This window comes from Drosophila tropicalis, unplaced genomic scaffold (genome assembly GCF_018151085.1).
Source record: "Drosophila tropicalis isolate 14030-0801.00 unplaced genomic scaffold, ASM1815108v1 contig_158, whole genome shotgun sequence".
NCBI classification, from domain to species: Eukaryota; Metazoa; Arthropoda; class Insecta; order Diptera; family Drosophilidae; genus Drosophila; species Drosophila tropicalis.
This window is the reverse complement of record NW_027172602.1, coordinates 9,167,150-9,188,931: the sequence shown is the minus strand read 5'-3', so window position 1 is coordinate 9,188,931 and position 21,782 is coordinate 9,167,150. Positions and strand designations below refer to the sequence as shown.

The 21,782-nt window shown below is 37.9% G+C and overlaps 1 protein-coding gene across 2 annotated transcripts; it reads left to right on the top strand.

Moving 5' to 3' along the window:
- The first annotated feature begins 645 nt into the window (after window positions 1–645).
- Window positions 646–20,591, top strand: Grip (Glutamate receptor interacting protein). 2 transcript variants are annotated; one of them, XM_068302765.1, is made up of 12 exons: window positions 646–875; window positions 970–1,038; window positions 13,415–13,534; window positions 15,398–15,616; window positions 15,740–15,933; window positions 16,009–16,310; window positions 16,379–16,542; window positions 17,477–18,021; window positions 18,076–18,731; window positions 18,796–18,998; window positions 19,060–19,547; window positions 19,613–20,591. In XM_068302765.1, exons 1-12 carry the CDS (start codon window positions 695–697, stop codon window positions 19,712–19,714), a joined length of 3,243 nt encoding a protein of 1,080 aa, XP_068158866.1. In that variant the 5' UTR covers window positions 646–694; the 3' UTR covers window positions 19,715–20,591. The 2 variants fall into 2 exon arrangements, with proteins under 2 accessions (XP_068158866.1, XP_068158867.1); XM_068302766.1 differs by having other exon boundaries at window positions 647–875; window positions 15,743–15,933.
- Window positions 20,592–21,782: the final 1,191 nt, after the last annotated feature.

Here is a 21,782-nt window from a genome sequence, read left to right as displayed (position 1 = left end):
GTGGGAGAGCCAGCCAACGGGAGAGAGTGACACCAATGAGAGCAAGAAAATTCTTTATGCCACTGGGGGAAAAAAGGCACACAGAGTGATAGAGACAGAGAGAAAGAGAGAGAGAGAGAGGAGAGTAAGAGCGGCATGCTCTATGTTGCGTATCTGCAAGATACAAATGCTATAGGCAAGCAGTAACAACAAAAATAACAAAAACAGCGAAGCGTCAGAGTCAGATCGCCGTCTGTTGGCCTATGCCTCTCCTTCTGTTTCTGTCTCAGTCTCAGTCTCTGCCTCTGCCTCTGAATCATTGTGCAATTTCGTGTCGTATACGCCGGACGTGCCACCACGGACCACGGAGCTCGTAGTTTTAGTCATCGTCATCATCATTGTCGTCGTCGTCGTAGTCGTCGTCGAGTGCCGCATTTGTTGTCTTTTGCGAGGCGTGAAATTTGAAAAATTTTCAATTCAATTTTTTTTTTTTTTTTTTTTTTTTTCGGGTTGTCTTCTGTGCGTTTTTGGCGTGTGTTTGTGATCTAAATTTTTAATGCAAATGCATTGCACTAGAGAATCGTAGAAACGTGCAGCCTGCTGCATGCACTAAGCAGCTGCTTTAGTTTGTTTCAATTTTTCTTTCAACATTTTGAGAAAAAAACCAAAACTAAAGAGAAAAACAATGCCAATGTAACTGTTATCAAAATCAAATATGAAATTGTGGAAATCAAAGAAACCCATTGGCAGTTGTGTGCCCGGTAAGAAACAGGAGCAGCAACACCAACAACAACAACTGCAGCAGCAGCAGCAACAGCAACAACAATCTGAGGTCGTTTCCTCCAATAAGCAAACGACATCAAGCAACGGCATTCCCTTGGCGCCTATGCTATCCGGTAAGAGCTTCCGCTTAGAATAGAATAGAATTTTCATTTTCTTAATTTGTTTTTGTTTTCATTTTCGTTTTGTTTTTTTTTTTTTTTCTTATAGAAACATATGGCTTTAGCTTTTCCCTTCATACAATGCCTTTAGCTCAGGGTTATCGCATTTCCGCTCAAGGTGTGTGCTACTGCCCCCCTCTTTCCTTCCACCCCCCCCATCCAAACTTTTTGTGTCCCCCTTCAAAAAAAAAAAAAAAAAAAAAACAACAACATCAAGTGCCCAAGAAGAGACAACTCTTTTTCCTCTTCTGTCTCCGTCTCAATGTGTATGTCTCTGTGTGTTGCTCTTTCTCTGTCTATTTGTCTCAACATATATATTTGACATTTTCAATTAGAAACAATTGCTCGCATTTCGTTTTCCCCTCGTTTCGTTGGTTTTATCCACTGCAATCTGTCAATTTTGGGTTCAATGAAATCGATCTGTATCATTTGTAGAATCGCAAAATCAAAGCAGACATATGTATACTATAGTAATAGATAGACAATAGACAAAAATCGCATAAGCAACTGAAATCATCAAAAACGCTTCAATACTTACCTCTAATTGAGCTTTGATCGTTGAATCACTTTTGATTACATAAATTTTGGACTTAGAAGAAATACCAATTCGATAATTAGCAACCTTTGAAAACCCTTCAACTTCAACTTTTGAGGAATTAGATTAAGTTCTTCAACTGAAAATAAAAGATAAAAGAACTTAAGCCCCCTAAAGTAGGCAATAGCCATACGAAAATACCTTAAAAGACAATCCTCCTCAGACACTGTTTGTAAGCAATATTTAATATAATTTATCAAAAGCAAGACTATTGCATACTTTGGGGGGCAAATGTCCACCGTTTCATAGCCCTAGATCCGCCTATCCCTAGAATTATCGATGATAGCTCCTGACTAATGCATAATTTGAAAAATTTTAAAGTTAAATCACCTTTTTTTTTAGCCTTAAGCTCATAAATAGCAAAAGTCATTACCCCTTAACAGAATGTTGATTTAATTTGACTGCAATTTCTCTTTTTGGGGATGATTTTACAATCAGTGCTTTTTTTTTTTTTTTGTGCTCATAAATAAAGGATTTCAGTTGCGCTAATCCTGCCCTGCCGTATCCTGACAGGGCCCCAGCATACGCTTGAACACTTTCAATCACGAATTTCAGTCTGCAATTTGAGGAGCAGCCCCTCTGGGGCTGGGATTTATGCCAGTTTATAACCGCATCGAGAAGAGTTATGGCGCATAACATTTAACCCGGCTTGGCGCATTTTTAGCAATGAACTTTTTTCTTTATTCGGTTGTTTTTTTTTTCTCTTTTTAATGAATGAAAATGCAACATAGGCATAAGTAACAGATACAAAAGTATCTATGCCTCTGTATTTGTGTGTGGCTTCATCTCCATCTCCATCTCCCATTCATTCCATTTGCCATCTCCCATTCTCAGTATCTGTATCTGTATCTGTATCCGCAAATGCACCAACAACATTCATTCCTCATTGTTGCTGTTGTTGTTGTTTGTTGGTCGTGTGTGTGAGCTTAAATTGCATTTGATGAATTTATGGCATGGCAAGCGTAATTAAGCATTTAATTAAATATTTTTGTTGCTTTTGTTGTTGTTGTTGTTGTGTGGCGCATTGTTGCTTTCATTGCTTAATTTTCTTGCGCGGAATGCGCCACAGATTGTTAGATAAGGTTAAGTAGTAGTTGAAAAGCCAAAAGCAAATGTTCAAAACAAAAGTTAGATGGATTTTTTTACTTTGTTTGGTTATAAATAAAGTATGGAAATAGTTCAGACAAAATTAATGAAAATATATGAATTTTCCTTTAAAGAAATCTAAAAACTGTTTAATTAAAATCTATCTTTTTATCTCTGAAAGATAACTCATTAGAGTTTTCTCTATAAACCTCTTATAGACAAAGATATTGCCATTCCACATGCGGGTAAAAGCAAAGGAAAGTTTTTCTTGTCTTTCAAATTGTTGGTCAGTGTAATTGAAGGAAACATCAGTTAGTAAAGAGATGGGGGGCGGAGGACAGATGTCATTTGTTTACACAACAACAAGAACTCTGCTCATAGAAGGGCGCGAACGGGGGATTCAAAGTGTTCACAGGGTGAGATACGATTTCGAGAGGGTTAAAAGGCATGAGAAAATCGAAAGGTGCGCGATAATATTGTCAACAATCAACAATCAGAGGTAATCAAATAACAAACACAGATGACATCTTAACCCCCGATCGATCAATTGATATCGATTAGACTGTAGCCGAAGCATTAAATACTCATAAAATTCCCAAATTTAGATATGTCATCAAGAATATGACATGCTAAATGATGGGCATTGAGTGAGTTAAGTTATTAATATATATTTTATATTAGTTTTTATTCTCAAAAATCACGTTCCAAAAACTTATGGAATTTCTAGATGAAATTTTTGAAATTGTTCATTTTTAGGTTTTTAGCAAGATCGCAAGATATTTACATGCAACTTTATTTTCCATCCTTATCTCCATTTCAATTTTTAACATGGATGTTGAATGTTTTCATTTTTTTTTTTTTTTTGGTATGGTTTAGAATTTTTATGACTTGCCCGAGTTACGAGAATAGTAAAAACTTGAAATAGATTCATTTTAATGGTTCATTTTAAGTTGTAACACGATGTGAATGCAATGTGAATGCATTTGCAGTTCCACATTTTCATTTTAGAATTAGCTCTTCGTTTGAGTTTTATAATATTTTTATGATCAGTAAATTGAATTTTACAAATTTACAAGCGATTTGTCAATGTTTTTAAGAGAGAGAGAGAGAGAGGAAGAGGGAGAGGAAGAGGGAGATGTTGTTAAGCGTTTTCATTTTGATTTAATGATTGTCATATAAAATAATTTTGATAAACTTAAATGACAAGAGATTTAACGAATTTAACGAAAAAAGGGCAAGAAAGCTCATCCGTTTTACTACTTATGGACTTGGTGCATATGCTGCTCCTTGGAGAGATGGTTTCTCTCTTCTTGCTACTCTTACGCCCCTTCAGCTTCCATCTGCATTTCCATCAACAGGCAACATAGATGCATTGAAGTCTCAATTCGTTTGGCGACACTTCATTGTTGATGGGTTTATTTCATTCCTTGGAGACTTGAAGACTGGCCCACATCACCAACCCATTCCATTGCATCCCATCTCCTTCTCCATCTCCCCATATTTTGCTGTTAAACAATAAAAATCACGCAAGTTAAGAGTTTTTCTCCCCCTACCTCAGCCCAAACGATTGCGTATGGGATTTTTGGATAGACATATGAAAGAAATTCTCTTCGTTCGGGGATTTACATAATATAATGCCCAAGTACTTCCTCTACCCTCCTCTCCCCACAAAAGTAAATATATTCTATGTACATGTACAATGAAAGCAACTGAAAGAGGGGAGCGAAGGCCGAGACATGATGTCTTCCGAAAATGGGTAAACACTCAAATATTTTCAATACACATCATTTTCTGTGTTTTTGTGAAATTTCTGAGATTTTCTTCCCATTCTGTTTTCGGCACAATCGAACATTAGTTTTCCATTTGTTGTGTTGCCCCTCCTAACACCACTTTTTCTCACTTCCTCATTTCGTTCCGTTTTTCCATTTTTCCATTATGTTGTTGTGTTTATTTTTTGCCACATTGCGGCGGCAATCGAAAAGTATAAACAAAATACAAAAAATGAGAAGCCGCCAATTCAACAACAATTTGACGCAATTAAAACCGAAATGAGCACACACTGACTGAGAAGATGTGTACCCTTTCCTTTAACCGTCTACCTACCAACTGCATATACACTGCCCACTTGCTCCTCTTCCCACCAACTGCCAACAAATGGTTGCTTCTGTCACAAGAGAGAAGCGGGCGAAGTCTTTTGTTTTTGTGAGCAAATCCTTTTGGGTGTCATAAAGCTGTTGCTGCTGCTTCTGCCATATCAAAAGGAAGACCCAAATGGGCGACAACTGCAACAGGCAAATGACATATTCCAAGTACAGTGGAATCATCATCTGAAGAGCAAAAACAGACTTCAAAAACGTTTTTGACAAAGCGTTTCAGAATCGATCTGATTCTTCTAGATTTTCAAATAGATAGTGTTCCTTTTAACTAAACTAAAGATGTATCTGTTATATTTTCATTAGCTAGCTAGTTAGTCACTTATTTCATATAAATTGTTTAATATTCAAACTTCAAAAATTGATGTCTACTTCCTCCCTTGGCGATTTTTGTGGCCCCCATTCGGAACGGTTTACATATTTTTCTTTGGAGTTGTTTTGGCTTTTGCGTCATTTGCTCTGCTGTGCCCTCTCTCTTTGAATTGGGGGTCTGTCTCTATCTATCTCTCCTGTTTCTCTCAAGAACATAAATATTTGTTGAATTTTTATAGGCACTTGGTATGGTGTGTGGTCCCATGGTTGTTTGTTGTGTTGTTGCTGTTGCTGTTGGTGTTGCATGTTTGTTTGGTTGTTTGAATGGCGTGTTGCAAACATTTTGCTGCCACTTTGTACTGTCGATGTTGTTTTTTGCATTTCTCCCCATCCATCTATCCATCCTTCGTCGATCTCCTCCACCATTCATTTAGTTTGCGTCTTCAGCAAGAAATCTGCCACAACGAGCAAAACGTCACTCAACGGCCAATACAAATACGAATCTAATTCGAATTCTGTATATTTGTGTGTGTGTGTGTGTGAGTAGACGAGAGCAACTCGTAAAGTTTTTAAAATCGCAAGGATTCCTTATTTTTGAGATTTCCTTCTATGGGGTGATAGAAGGGTCATAGGGTGTAAATTTGATAAAGAAACTAAAGGAACGAAATATAGAAAATTTAAATTTTGTTGAAGTTTTTTTTTTATCAGAAGTATCCTTAATTATGTATGTGTGTGTGTAGATAACTTTACGAAACCGTAAAAGGTGTTGTTCTAGCTTTGGTTTAACATAAAATTAGTTTATACCAATTCATTTAAAGCTTGGCAAGGCTCTTGTTCAAATTTCTTTTAAATTATATTCCAAAGTAGAACTACTGTGACACCCCTCGCAGATACATATGTACATATATGCATACATGCAAACGTTCTCTAAGCTTTAAAGACAAACGACGGGCATTGTATTCAGTTGTGAACTGAAAATAGGTAGATACATATATATTAATATAACTCTAAGGGCATTTCTACATACATGAGGATAAAGAAACACATACATAGGTAGCTAACTGTGTGTGTGTGTGTGCCACTGCTCGTTTCTCTTTTTGGAGAGAAAAAAAGAAGAAAATGTCACAATTTCCAATGCTGCTTGCATTTGCCTAAAAATAGCACAAAAGAAAAACAAAAGCGAATGGCAGCCACATCGTCATCATGATCATCATCATCATCATCTTGAGCATCCAACGCCCAAGCAACATCAACATGAGGCACACGTTTATTGTAATTTGTTGTTCTTGTTCTTGTCTACCGTTTGGATTAATTTGTACAGTCTATCTCTCCTAGCCCCCGAACTCGAACCCCCCAGCAATCGCTATGCCTCAGCCTCAGCCCGAGCCCCATCCCCTCTTTATCCACCCCTTTTTAGCCGACTGTCTTCAACTCTCAACTGCCAACACCACGACAGTCTCGTAATTATTGTCTGTTGTCGACTACTGCATCTGCATCGAGATCCATATATATGTATGTACATATATCTGCATTATGCGGTATCCATCCATTCCACTTCCCCTTTGGGACCCCATCCAAATCATCATCATCACCATCGCATTTAGCCACTGCACGTGTTGAACTGGGAATGCCGCGTGGAATGCTCGACAATTTCTATACGAATATGAAAAATATTTTTCTACAAAATTGTTTTCATTCAAAGACTAAAGCTAACCAAAATTAGTCTGATAAAATTAAGAGAATTTGAATTGGGTATAACCAATTGTTTAAATCTAATACTTAATCGGTGTTGGAGCCTTATCGTTGCCTGTCTGTATACACAAATCTCTTGTATCCTCCCCCCCATAAAAATTTGTCCACTTATCGGCTACTTGGCCCTAGCTAACGCCTTTTATTATACAAAACGGTATATTTTTCAAATTGCTGGAACCTTTTGGTTTTGTTGTTTTTTGGGGGGATGACGTTCCCATTTCATAAGAAGTATGTTGGTTTTTGAGGCCAATGGAAAAGGGAATGGAAATGGGATGATGGGTTTTCTTTCTGCTTATCGTCGAGTTATTTTGTGCGTGCATTGTTGCTTCAACCGGGGATTGCGATTGGGATTGGTTATAGGCAATTAACATTTTGGAGCATAAATCTCTGACCCCCTCCTCAGTACACACATGCCCATAGAGCAACACATGATGGTGATGATGATGATGTTGCACTCGATACGAGTGTTATGAGTTGACAACAACAACTAAAAAATGCTGTGAAATTGTCAAATATTTTGTTTTGTTTTTTGGGGATCTTGGTTTTTTTTTTTTTTTTTGAAATGTTTTGCAGACCAAAATTTAATGACAAGATGGCAATGGCAATGTCGTCGCATAGCAAGTCAAATGGTCATAAATCAATTTTGATGCAATGGGGAAGAAGAATCCCCTTCATTTGGCCTTTTGGCTATCCAAGCATCAACAGCAACGGGATGCTTGTTATGGTTAAAAAAGATACATTTGTATCTAGATACATACATATGGTTGCCCCTATATGTATATGCATATGCATGCGATTACGATGCACTTTTATACGATGTGCAAATGTGTGCATAAAAATTCTTATCCAGTTATCCAACAGAAATATTTCAATATTCAGGGCTGCAATTTGCTTAATCACTGCCTCACTTTCAGTTGATTCACTGACTTTATTCTTTTCTGAGATCCTTTATTAGTTTTTAGTGACAAGTGTCTACATATTTGTGTATTAACGGTCGTCGATAGTTTTCAACTATTAAAGCACTGACTATTTTCAATTTCAGTTCAATTTTGTTTGCCATCCAACATTACTCATTACTAAAAAGCGATGATTAGATCTTAATTGTTCAACTTTTAAGGCACTTGGTTAAAGTACCGTCCATAATTAAGGATCATGTTGCTTATCTGCCACAGATCTAATCTTATCTAAACTATTCTGCTTGGTTTCCTATATTCATTATAGTTAAATAATCAGCGCTCTGACCGACCTAATTTATTGTTAATGCCTAAGAAATTATACAAGATTACATGATATAAATCTTCTTTTTTGGAAATACTTTTGTTTCAAGGCTTTTGAGATCAGCTTATTTGACATATCATGTTTATATAAGTAATTTGGTTTTTGATTCTCCAACCCTAGAATTTGCGCTGCTCACTTTTTTGGTTTTGTCTGTTACCACTCATCATATAAATGTCAACATTTTGCTAAATACTTGCGGATCTCAATGCCTATCTCTTTAACCCTTGCCGCCCTTTCGTTTCCCCACTTTCATTTGCCCACCATTCATGCTCTTTTTTTTTTGCATGCATGCAAGGGTCGCTCGCCCCTTGTTGCCCAGTCTTAGTATCAGTCTCAGCTCACTCCACTCCACACCACTCCACTCGAATTCAGTTCAGTTGAGTTAAGTTGAGTTCGGGCTGTTGCACTTTGGCTTGCCCTTGTGGCAAGTTTGCTGCAGCTGCCTATGAGGAACGAGTGGATATGTACATATGTATGTATGTATGGATGTAGGTGCTGGTTCTGGAAGGATAGAGTTATGGGACAAGGCAGTGGCAATGGTAGCTTGCTTTTTGTTGCGGCTTTATCAGATGTTGACATTTCGTATATAGTATTTTCTTTTTTGTGCGGAACCACACTTGAGTTCATTTGCAATAATTGGTTTTTCTTGTTGTCTTGTCTGTCTGTCGTTTTTTTCTTTTTGCGTCGGAAATGTAAAGGACGGCTAGCCCCTAGATAGATTCTGTTGTGAAATATTTCAAAAATATTTTCACGCTTCAGTCCGAGTAAAGGGAATGCCCATTAATAAAGAGTCCATAGTTTAGGTTAATGGATATATAAACATGACATTCGCATGAAATGAAGTTGTTACTCTTGTTAAAACTCTAAACAATAACAGAAATCTGTCAGGTTGCCGCCCATCAATATCCATTCATCGGCCCAACTCTGTCAATTAGTCAATCATTCAATTCACTCAATTTGTCTTCTTCTCTTGAAGAAAATAAATGAAATTGAAAGTACCTGTCAATGGTTTGGATGGTAACTCAATTTCAGCTGAAATCTTTCCAAGCCGAGATAAATTTGATTACATAGAGATTTTCGATGACGACGAACTGACGTCAGCAAAGTTTATCCGATTTCTGTGAAGAGATATGTATATCTATTTGCATTGTAAATGTAGCAAAGAGTTGAACAAAATTGCTTGCTTCATGTGAACCAAATTAAGACAAACGCCAAGGCGACCCCCAGGGTCGACCAATCCGACTTGATCAACATTGTGTGTGCAATTTCAACATTAATCTTGAGTTGAGGATCTTTGCCTGTGGCCTTCAAGTGCCATAGACGTCAACTGTCTGTCCGTTTTGCTGTCTCTTTTAATCAGTCAGGGGAAGTGATCTGTGATCTGTTTAATTGCCAGGATTAGATGCGGCCAGGAAGTGCCAATATATTGCTCATCTACGTTACGTCTGAGCGCAATTTCCGCCTTCACTTGCCTGCAACTGTTGCCGATAAATTTTGCCAAAAGAAACTTCTTCGTCATGATCATAATGCCAAAATAAAAAGAGACGAAAAAGTGGCCATAAAAACGAATGGGACAGGCCCAAATGAATGGGCAAAAATAGTTTTTAACTGCACACACAAGATCGGAGTCACCTCCCCTTCCACACCCTGTTTTGCCATCTTTATGGAACACTTCCCGCCCGTATTTCATGTTCCTTTTTTTTCGTCTTTCAAACGGAACTGCAAAGTAATTGGTAATGTAAAAAGTTTTACCAACGAAAATTGCCCATCATTTGCCATATGTTTCTATGTTTCTAGAGGGCTAATTTGTGCTAATGGAATTATGAAATATATAACTTTATTACCCAATACTCAAGAGGGTGGCAATACAAGTAGATTACTATATCAAAAAGAATATAGACATACATACATATGTACATATGTATATAGAAAACTGAAAATGAAGCGTTTTTAAAGCGGAAACTAAAGATCTGCTGGGATCTTAAATAAAATTATAGTTTTTCAGACACCTTTAGATAGTTTTTTTTTTTTTTTTTTTTTTATATCTTATGTCTCAGTTGAAAGAATAGTCGTAAATAATCATGAAAATCGAGAATATATATGTCTATGTTTCATAAATTAAGTTAAAGACGAGCGCGTAACGCATTAGTTTTCATATTTTATGATATTTTTTAGTGCTTTGGTCAATTTCCGTTTATATTATTATAATATATAATAAGGGGGTTTAATTTTCTCTCATCGATTTGGCAAAGAATAGTTATCTTGGCAGAGCATTTGAATTCGTTGTTCATATATGTACAATTCTAATGTATTATTTTTTGTGTTTTTAATTTCAAATTTATTTATGAAACTATGCCCAAAGCATAGACAGACAGACAGACATTGTATATACATATAATTTCCGCTCGCTCAGCCGGCTGTGAGGCACTGCGTCGGGCAACAACAACCAATGAATTATGTCAAAAGGCAGCAGCAACAACAACAACAACAAACTTGTGGAAATGAAAAACCATATAAAAATAGCAAAAAGGAAAGAAGAAAAAATATAACGACGAAAATCAAAAAAAAAAAAAACATAAGGAGACAGAAACGCAAAATAAAAAAAGTAAAAAAAAGACATTACATGATAATAATTAAAGTCTACAAGAACAAAACAACCAAAATAATTTGCTTAAAACCTGTTCAATTTGTTGACCCAATTTCAAGTCCAAACTGGACAGATCGGAAAGTGTTTTGTTTTAAGTTAATCTAATATCACATTTAAGAATATGGAACACAAGTTAAATGATTCGATCCATTAGTAGAATCGAACAGAACTATTGCTCCCCTCCCCTCATCAAACATTCAATGGCTAATTCTTAGCATAGCCACAACTAATGGACACAGGTTTTTCCCTCTTTGGGTTTTCCATTTGAAAATTTCATCTTAAAGCCAAAATAGTGTAAAGCAGGGCAAAGTTGAAAGTAAGAGTGCAGACGTGATCGGAGGAGACCAAGAATTGGCACACCTTTTGAAGATGAAGAAATTCATTGGAAGTTAATGATCGGCCCTTGTGAGTCGTGTGAGTCGCGTGTCACGTGTGCAAATGTATCTGTAAGATGTTTGCATTGTATCTTCTTTGTTTGTAGTTTGAGTGTGCGTGTGCGTGTGTGTGTGTCTTGTTGTTGTGCCATGCTAATGAAGCGCAACGAGCACACTTTATTTTTTGTTGTTTTTTTTGTTTTTTTAGCGTTTGCTTTTTTGTTGTTTAATCTTATTTCTTTTTTGAATTTTTGTTGTTTTTGTTATTTTGCCTAATTATTGTTGTTGTTTTGGTTTTTCATACTCGGGCAGGCATTAAGAAAAACTTTATGCGCCATTGAAGCGTTGGAAAATAAAAGTCGTTCACATTTGGATCCGCAGCAGCAGCGTTCGTCGTTTACGTCAAAAAATACCTCAGTGTGCGAGTGTAAGGTGTGTGTATGTGTGAGTGTGTGTATGTGTGAGTGTGTGTATGTGTGAGTGTGTGTGTGTGTGTCTACGCACACAACACTGTAGAACGGTGAACGCCGCAATTGTAGCATATCGCGTATACGCCGCATGGCCAAAAAGTGTTGCCACATCAATTGAAACCACAAGCACACAAAATTGTATACAGAGTAGACACACAGTGAATGGGTTACAGTGGCGGAGGCTCCAGGAGGAGGGGCCAACTGGGATAGAGTTTGAAAAGTAAAGAAGATAGGAAATTTTATTTCCATCTGTAGACCGGATTTTTGAAAAATGTATTACATGTACAAATCTCCCTCTCGATACGCCCCTGATGCTCGAGGTGTAGAAACATCAGAGGAGATGGAAAAAAGGTGGACTGGAGGCAGTTTCTTACAATGTAGTCATACACAGAGATTCTTTTCTTTCCCTCTCTGAATCTATCTCTTTCTTCGTTTACTCATTATTATAGTTTTTTGCTTGCATTTTTTGGGGTGACGTTTGAAAGGGTTCTCTTTTCTCTCAAAGTTTTCCAGAATATTGGAGTATTAAAAGAGTTTTTGTTAAACAATACACAAACATTCCGCATTGACATTAGGAAGTTTTGTTTTTTTTTGCGAATTTCACTTAACATTCATGTTATGAACTGGTAAATTTACTCTTGATTTATTTGATGTCTCATTTTTTCAAAATAAATTTCAAGTAATTTGATTTCCCAACAAGTCAATCCAAAGAGCTTTTCTGGCCATCTGTTGAGGTTCTTGTTTGTTTGTGTGTGTGCTTTTTGTTTTTGTTTTTATTGCAAAAGATGCGATGGGGGAATCATCAAGATTAATTGGCTTATGCTTTATATACACATGCATACTATAAGAATGATTCGGAATTTTAATTGAAACACTTGGCCAAAATGCTGAAGGTTACGCCAACGTGAAGAGAAATAACAATAAAAACAGAAACCAAAATCGAAAAAATATAAAGTAAATAAATGAAATAAAACATATACATACATAAATAATATAGAAGTTGCTTAAGTCATTATGTGGGGCAGAGATTTCATGCTGGGAGCCGGAAAGGCGCAATATTTTCAAAGTGTGTATATTCATTCATAGAAGGAAATATGTATTTTCCACCATGTAAAGTATAATTACCTATTCTTATCAAGTCCTTTCATTCTGTCTGTCTGTCTGTTCCTCTGCTTAGATCAACATAAGCTCTTAAAGCTTAATAATTATGACATTTATCAATGAAATTGTTGTTAAAACTAATATTTGTCAATTAAATACACACATTAATCATTGTGCCAATTATCATAAAGATAGGTTGGCTATATCATATAGTTACCATAGTTAGAATCGGCCTGAAAAGAAATTTTTGGTCAAAAAAAGAAGAAAAAAAGTTGTTCTCTCCATATTAATTAAAAACTCAGATGATATAGTCATCCAATGGGTAAAGATTGCACTGTTCTTCGACAGAAATTCGACATTGTCTAATACTTTGACACCTTTGAGATAGGGAAAATGTAATTCGGCATGGCTGCAGTTAGCCTGGCCCTCTGGTTTTGCTTTGATCTTCTTATTTGGTGTTGATGAATAAATTAAGAAAATGCAAGGCAGCTGTGGTCCCTGCTGCTGGCAAAAATTATGATGGTTTGCCCATTCAGTTTGGTCGGTCGGTCATTGACTTGTCGGCTCACTTTGGCTGCTGGTGCTTTGTCTGCCTGTTACCTTTGATGTTATATATGTACATATATATATTTTCTTTTTGCGATGCAATTTTATGCCCAATGCAATTGCTTGATATACTCAGTCTCACACCAGCTTTTCATTATATCTTTTTTATTTTCTTTGCAGTTGACCGCGCAATGAGTCCCGCACAGTCCGAGGATTCGGGCCTTGCCCCGGAACGAGGCACAACCTATGCAACAATAACACTGCCCCGCAATGCTCTTCATTTAGCCATCACATTTGCAGGTATGAGTGTGTAAAATTGTTCAGGAACCCGCATTATTTCATAGACAGCTGTCAGCTATTGAATTGGATTTGATTGAGGGCAATCCCCTTTAAGCCAAATTATCTAAAATTAATAACCCTTTTTGGTGAAGTGATTGAAGGAATTATTAAATACTTAATTATTTTATAATTGAATACATGATAAATAATGCGGGAAATGAAATATGATATAAGAGAGTCAAGATATTTAGGGAATATAGATAAAATGTACTCTGATTTCCAATTAGATTAAATTTAAAGCAAGTTAAGGCATTTGCAAAGAAGATTGAAAAGATTAAAGCTTTATATTAATTCATAAAGATTCATACATATGGGTGGCTTGTCTGATCCCAGAATAACTTTCCAGAGACAAAAGAATGGACAGGGCATTGAACTGCTGCTGCTGCTTTGATCTTTTGGAAGGTCAATCGTGAACTAAGAGAGATGGAAGATGACTAAAGTTATCCCCCCCTACCATTTGTTGGTAAACCAAATCAACAACTAATTAAAATTATTTATTTTGTCAAGGTAAAATAAGTTTGTTTAGACAAATGAGAATGAGAATGGGACTAAGAAATGCAAAATGCAACACCCACGGTCTGTCATACGGCCCTCTCTAGCCCAAGGTTAACAATCTTGTTCCGATTCTACAAGTACAAGCATATATATATACACATATATACATATGTATGTATATTTCTGAGTCGAGAAATGCCTTAATAATGATTTATGTTATTGCAGCTTTTTATGTCCGTTTCTTTCTTTTTTTTCTTTCTCTTGATATTAGTTTTTCCGCTTTAAATTGCGGTTCTAGTTTCGTGATCGACATAATTTGAATTTTGTATGCGGAACGCGTCGATAACGGGAGTATAGAGTGTCGTCAGCGATGCTGCCAAAATAAATCATCGTTCAAATCTCCTACGAAGACCCCACCCACAAGGCGGGGGCCGCAGACAATTCAGTTGTGTGTCGGCCAGACATAATAATAATATATGTCTGACTATATATTTTGTCTAGATTTTTTTTTTAAGAGAGAGACCAAGAGAGAGAGGGAGAGAGCGAGAGTGTAATCTTCTGTGGATGCGGATGTTGGTCGCGTCTGGGCAAGGGTCCATTTGGGGTTTTTGGTTTAACCTCATCTCTTTAGGTCGCCGTCGTCGGCGTCGATGTCTGACGTAAGCATCATCTTGGTTGTGGTCTTGGTCGTTGTCATCCAAAGTCTGCAACTTGTTTTTATGTATGTTTTTTTGTCGCATCGACTTCGACGACGCCTTCTCATAATGCCTGGGGTTGGCTACAAGCATTTTCCTTTACGGCCATGTCTCTGGCACTGTGCCACTCGTGCATCAACGCTCTTCTCTCTGGCCCATAGTTTGCCGGCCAGTCAGTCGGCGTTTTGTTTTTTGTTTCCCCTCTAAGTTTTTTTGTTTTTTTTTTTTTTTTTCTTGATTTAAGCACATATTTATTTACGAGTAACATTTTCCTTTTTTTCACGTTTTTCTTTTTGGCGAAAGACTCGCTTGTGTTGGCTGATGAGTGGCTGACAGAGCTGCAAACGTTGCAGAGGCGGAAATCGAAATAGAAGCCAAGGCAACAAGATATATACAAGATTTTTATATACCCATTCGCACTTTTGCTTGTTGGCTGGAAAAAGATATGAGTTCTCTAGTACAACTTGCATTCATATTTTTGTTCCATTTTTCACAATATTTAGTGGTCAGCAGCAGCAGGTAGATAATATGCTTGTTCAGGTGTTCACCTGTCCGTGGAGAGGGGGGTAGTAAAATATTTAAGTCAATCAATTTATCAATCAATCAATCAGTTAATTTTCAATTCTAATTACAGAGCGCCATGATCTATCTTATCCACCTGTTGTGGGATCTCTCAATCCAGTGGGTCATGCTGCTGATTTTCTGGCTCCAGGTGACCGTCTCCATCAGATTGATGGTATATCGACAATAGGTTTGAGTAATCAAAAGATCATGGCCATGTTGTGTGCTAATGGAGGAGTTGTTGATGCGGGACCAGCCATTGTGGAGATTGAGTACTCATTGCCTGAATACAGTAAGTGATAAAATAGAACTTGCTACCGGATACCGAATTTCATTCAAATGTTTGCTTCCCCCTCATCTCTCTTTCTCTCTCTCTCTCTCTCTATCTATTTGTCTATCTGTCTTGTCATCTCAGCAGTTTCCCAAAATAGTCTCTGTGTTACATCAAAGTTGGCCCAAATCACTGTGGAACGGGAGAGTGGTTGCCTAGGTCTAACGTTACGCGGGGGAGCCGACTATCCGTTGATTGTGACCCATGTGCGACCGCATGGCCCAGTCTATAAGACGGGCCGCATCAAGCCAGGCGATCGTCTATTGCGTGTGGATAATGTAAGCTGTCGCTCACGGGGCCAGGCATTTCCGTTTCCGTTTCCTACATATATCTATCTTTTTTTACTTTTCTAGGTCTCCCTTATTGGAAAAACTTTGGCTGAGGCCCAACAGATTATCAAATGTGGCGGACATGTATCGGGTTATACCAATCTGACCATTGAATATGATGTATCCGTGGTCCAAAGTGTCGAATTCTCGATGGGTCCTTTGATTATTGAAATCGAACGACCTATGAATGATAAGTTGGGTTTGGTTCTCTGCAATTATTCAACAGTTGGCACCACATCCAGCACAACGAGCACAGATAAATTGGATGAAGTGACACAATCGGGCATTTATATAGCCAGCATATTGCCAGCAAGCATTGCCGATCGGTAAGCAATTTCATATATATATTTAGATGAATCTTTCTTTCTTACTCATCTTGATGCATGGCCTGCAGTTGCGGTGCCTTGTCTGTCGGTGATCAGGTGCTAACTATCGATGACAATATGATAGAGCAAACCGCCTGCACTCCCGATGAGGTGATGACTATATTGGATACTAGCACTGGACGAGGTTATACACAAATGCAGATCATGCCGGCTCATGCCTTGGCGCGACGTGGTAAGTTGAGATATTAAGTTGGCTGACTTGACATTTGTTTGGCTATCTAACCGAACGGATCGATCGATTGATCGGTCGTTCGGTCGATCGTCAAGGCTCTCTCCAAATGTGGCAACAACACGAAGGTCTTGCGTAGGCGACACGGTTAACGAACAGACGGCTGAAACAACAACAATTGGCTGCCAGTAACTTTGGCGAGGGTAGATTGAAAACTATCTCTGCCACATCATCATCATTATCTATGGCTAATGTCTTTTTGGGAATTGATGCTTGCTTTTTCTTTTCGAGCTAGTAAGCTCAATAAACAATCGTAACGCGTTCGTCTGTCTGTCTGTCTATCTGTCTGTCTGTTCGATCCACTCACTTTAGATGAGCACAAACAAAGCGCCAATCAATTTCTTTCTGTATGTTTTTCATCAATTTGTTAAGCAAACACACACACACACTCAGAGATAGACAGATAGACACACTGAGAGACAGTCAGACGGTTAGATAGACAGACAGACGAATAGATGGCAATGTAATGTTACGTTTTAATTCTGGGGTTGACAATATATGACTCTCTCTTCCTCTATATATTGGCTGTGATTTCCTAGACTATAAATTCTAGCCAAGATCACACAAAAAGGTGTGGAGGGGGGGGTATCTAATGCTAGGATTTGTTTGCTAGTCAGCCAATGTCAATTGTTTCTCACACATGGCCAAAGTCCAAATGTTAAAAGCTTTCAGAGGAACTAACATCAACTAACATCAACTAACACACACACACACACACACACCACAAACACTCGCAGGCAGGCGGCAAGACACACTTAAATTTCCATTTAAAAAGGGCAGACGAAAATAGATAAAATACTCACACACACACGGACACACATATTTAACCCCGACACATTTTCCAATTTCTTTTTTTTTTTTTTGGATTTTCTTCTAGGTCACACTGCTCTCGGTAGTCCCAAGTATAGCTTCAGTACTCTGGAATCACGCAAATCCACATCGACGGGAAGGCAAAGGCAGCGATTTGTGAGAAAAAGTTCATTGCCATTGGAGGTGAACGGCAATAACATTGGAGGACCAGCAGGATCAGCTAATGGAGCCAGTGGCCCAATTGGCCTGTGTAGGGCAGAAAGTTTTCCCGTTCTTCTCGACTGCAGTCAGGGTGCTGGAATTGTTCTCTGCGAGGAGGCCAACAATTGCGGCCGAGCGGCCGTAAGCATAGCTCAAATCTTGAGTGACTCTGTGGCAGATCGAAGTGGTTGCATTCAGCCAGGTGATCGCATTGTGGCCATCAATAAGATGTACAATCTGGATGTCGCTGGCATGCGGCAATTATTGGAACCTGCACGCACTAATAATCCGCCACCAGCCAATTGGCTAGAACTAGAGATTGAGTTCGATATGCCTGATGCAGTTGTCCCCTCCAGTGGTGTGTTCAATGTGAAACTTCTTCGCACAGGCAAATGTGGCCTGGGTTTAAGCGTAAGTAAATGAAGCTACTTATTTGACTTAATTCGCCAACCTCTTTCGACTTAGATGGGAAATCATGGCGGCTTGGTTATAACTGATGTAAAAATGGGTAGTCCAGCCCATCGTTGCGGTTCTTTGAGAGCTGGTGATATTCTGCTAGCTGTCGATCAACATCCAGTCCAGCATTTCAATGTTGATGCCTTGCTCAAGGAGTCATCAGTGGCCGGTTCGGTTCCACCAAGCAGCAGCACCGACTACACCACCTTGACCATTAAACGTGTCAATTTGCCCGATTTTCTGCCCAGTCCCATTTATAGCAACTGTCAACCCGGCAGCAATGGTGTCTCCTCCGTTTCGAATGGTGGCGATCATGATCTATATAGCAGTGCCTATGTGGCGGCTAAATATGCTGAGGTCAAATACAATGACTGCGGCAGCATTTCACTCAAATCGAGGACACCGCAACCAGATTATTTTCGTGGTCCTAGCATGGATGAGAACAGTTTGCAATCGGTTGTTCAACTGAGACATGGCGGAACTGCAGGAACTTCTGCATCTGGCGGCATCTGGATCACATCGAATGGTGCAAGTGGTCGTGCCTATCCGAATGCTGCCAATAATACGCAAAGTCTGACCACAGAATTGCCCGAAGAGGAGGATGAACAGGATGATGGTCTAGATGGTCAGCAATATGCTGGCTATGAATTAAATCGATATGCCAGGTAAGTGGGAAGAATACATGAATGTCTGACATATATTTAATGCATATTTTCTATTTGATTAAAGTGTTGACTGTACTGTATTACCACCGCCAATGGAGAACAAGGTATATGGATCAGCTGCCAGCTCGAGTAGTAAGAGCAGTGGCAGTAGTTTACATCAAATCATCTTTACGGTACGCCTTGAACCCAAGGGAGGTTTACTGGGCATAACATTGGCCGGCAGTGAGGATATCACAAAGCCTATCACCATAAGTGGTCTAGTAGAAGGTAAACAAGTAATACGACTGATATATTGATTGAAAAACTAATTCCATTATTGAATACGTAGGGGGCATAGCACACAAGAATTCACAAATTCATGTGGGAGACCAATTGCTGGCTATCGATGAACATTCGGTACAGGGTATGCCATTGTCACATGCCACCAGTCTATTGCAGAATCTTGGTGATCTGGTGGACCTAAAAATACTGCGCAGTCATGATATGGCCAATGGTCATTCATCACAAATCCAAACGCCACAGGCCATCTATGCCAAAGTGCAGCGACGACCGCGTAGTCCCTCGGCGAATACAGAGACAAGCAGCAATCCTGGCTGCAAAGATGTTCCAGGCGGAGGAGCTGGAGCAGCAGCAGGGGTTGGTGGTGGCAAACAGTGCATCTTCCATGTCACACTTTACAAGGATAAAGTCTATGATGATTATGGTTTCTCCGTTTCGGATGGACTATACGAACGCGGTGTGTTCATTAATCGCATACGAAGTGGCGGTCCAGCGGATATGTGTGGTCAATTAAAGCCTTTCGATCGCATCATGCAGGTGAGTTCTACATAAGGTGAAGTCACCACTTAGAATGTAATGATTAAAACTCTACTTTTTTGCAGGTCAATGAAATGAAAACACAGGACTTTGATTGCTGTCTTACAGTACCATTAATTGCAGCTGCTGGCGATAAAATCGAAATGATAATGCAACGCACAGAATAGAGGCAATATCTACATACATAACATACATACATATATCTATATATTTTTGTCTGCCTGTCTAAATTTCTATATCCTTGCAAACAATGGTCAGAAGTGGGCAAACCATAGAAGAGAACCCTCCTTTGACCATATTAAGTGTATATTCTTGATATATAAGAGTTCATATAGCAATTTTATTCTGTCTGTCTCTCCCCCTAATCTTCCGTCTGGACCACTCTCTTAGAAACGACTAAATCACCTACAGTAACTTTTATCAATAGCTTCGTTATTTTCCACTCGATTGTCATACAAATTCATCCTGCCAGCAGAAATGACAATCTTCCTTTGTGAAGTAAAGAAAGTGTAACTGAATAACCTTGCAAGGGTATACAAACATTGGCACAGTCAAAGTTAAACCTCTGACCCACTGTTTTTTTTTTTTTTCTTCTTTTGTTTGTTAAGTTATGCTAGTTGTAGGTTAAGCATAAAGTACTAAGTGCCATTACTCCAACAAAACCAAAAACAAAGAAAAATAAAACTAATATAGAATCTAATTGTAACACTTTTACTTTGTCATCATTGAAATGCCTTATATACACTGCAAGAGAAAAAAAAACCACAAATTATTTAAACGACAATATTCTAAAAAGTGAACAAAGTTAATACAATTAGTGTTAGTAACTAATATTAAGAGTAATAAACAAAAAGAAAAACCAACTCTCGATGCCATAACTTTAGTTGCGTAAACACAAAGAACATAACCAAAAAGAAAATAAAATTGAAGTCCCTTCAAATTAGCCAATAGATTCATAATTCTAATTTAATTTTAAAAACAAACTGTTTTTTTTTAGCTAGTAATTAATAAACATACTTCAAGTTTGTTCAAAGGTAGATTAAATGCATCAAATCACGGGAGAAGAGAGGGACAAGGTAAGTTAGAAGGGTATCACCACGTCATTGGTCTGTGTATGTATTTAGTTCAGTAAATGTTTATGCCATTTCCATTTCTATCAGATTTTGCTTTACCCACAGTCTTTCCCTGTAATGCGCTGTTATTCAATTGTGCACTTTGCTTTGCCATTAACAAAAACACAAATAAATAATATTCCGGATGTTGTGTTTGATTCGATGATCATCGACTTTGCTTTATCCAGTAAAAATTTTCATAAACATTTTGCCATAATACTTTGATAGGAAAACTAAAAAACATCCTTAACCCAAGTTTATTTTGAAGTTTGCCCTTCATGAATTTTGATCTTTACTTGATTTAAATTGCATGGATTCAAAACGAATCTAACGTTATTAGATTTTCAAACCTTTTTCTGTAAACTTGTGAAGTAAAGCAAGTTTATTATACCCTTTTTTTTTTTGTTGCTGGGCATGGCTTTTGTTTATAGGGTGTGAAAAACTGTTTGCGCAAATGTTGCACTTGGAAAAATGTTGGACCTCCCCCAATCACAGTCAGCTGCACTATCATTTACCTCACCCTCCACCCCACCAACACACCAAAAAATTGTCCGGATCATTGCAGTTGAAACGGGAATCGATGACGATTCTGTTGTTCCCCCCCAATGACCATCAAATACAATTGTTAAAACATCTTTATATAGCAGTCAATGGATTTATATATTCATTTCAACGAATTTGTAATACAGATGTATAGATTTAAGTATATATAGGGACATATATTTTTATAGATTTTTGAGCCGGAATTGATTTTCGTTCGAAAATCATTGGGAATTTCAAGCTGAGCAAAGTTCAATTGCTTATCATAAAAGAATTGAGAACGGAGATCTTTCCAAAGAAGAGCCAAATGAAGGTAATATTATGAATAAATTTCTTTTTAAGAATCAAACAAAACTATCCAAATTATTAAGGACTATTCAAATGAAAATTTTTGTAAATATCAATGGAGATTTCAATATTATTGAAATTCTTAGTTTTCAGTGGATTTTCGTCCTCGAATCGAGTCAGAATTGCATGCATTCTACTCTTTTTTTTTCTGCTTCTCAAGTAGAGATTATGTGAGAGATTCTCCGGGCGCAAGGTTGGGGGAGATCAACCAATGCGAATGATGATGATGACTGAC

What these genes read in the sequence shown, in the direction of transcription:
- Grip (XM_068302765.1), top strand. Translation starts at nt 695, where the DNA reads ATGAAATTGTGGAAATCAAAGAAACCCATTGGCAGTTGTGTGCCCGGT. An exon ending in TTATCGCATTTCCGCTCAAG is followed by an intron (nt 1,039 to 13,414) that starts GTGTGTGCTACT and finishes TTTTCTTTGCAG; the next exon opens with TTGACCGCGCAATGAGTCCC. An exon ending in AATGTGGCCTGGGTTTAAGC is followed by an intron (nt 18,022 to 18,075) that starts GTAAGTAAATGA and finishes CTTTCGACTTAG; the next exon opens with ATGGGAAATCATGGCGGCTT.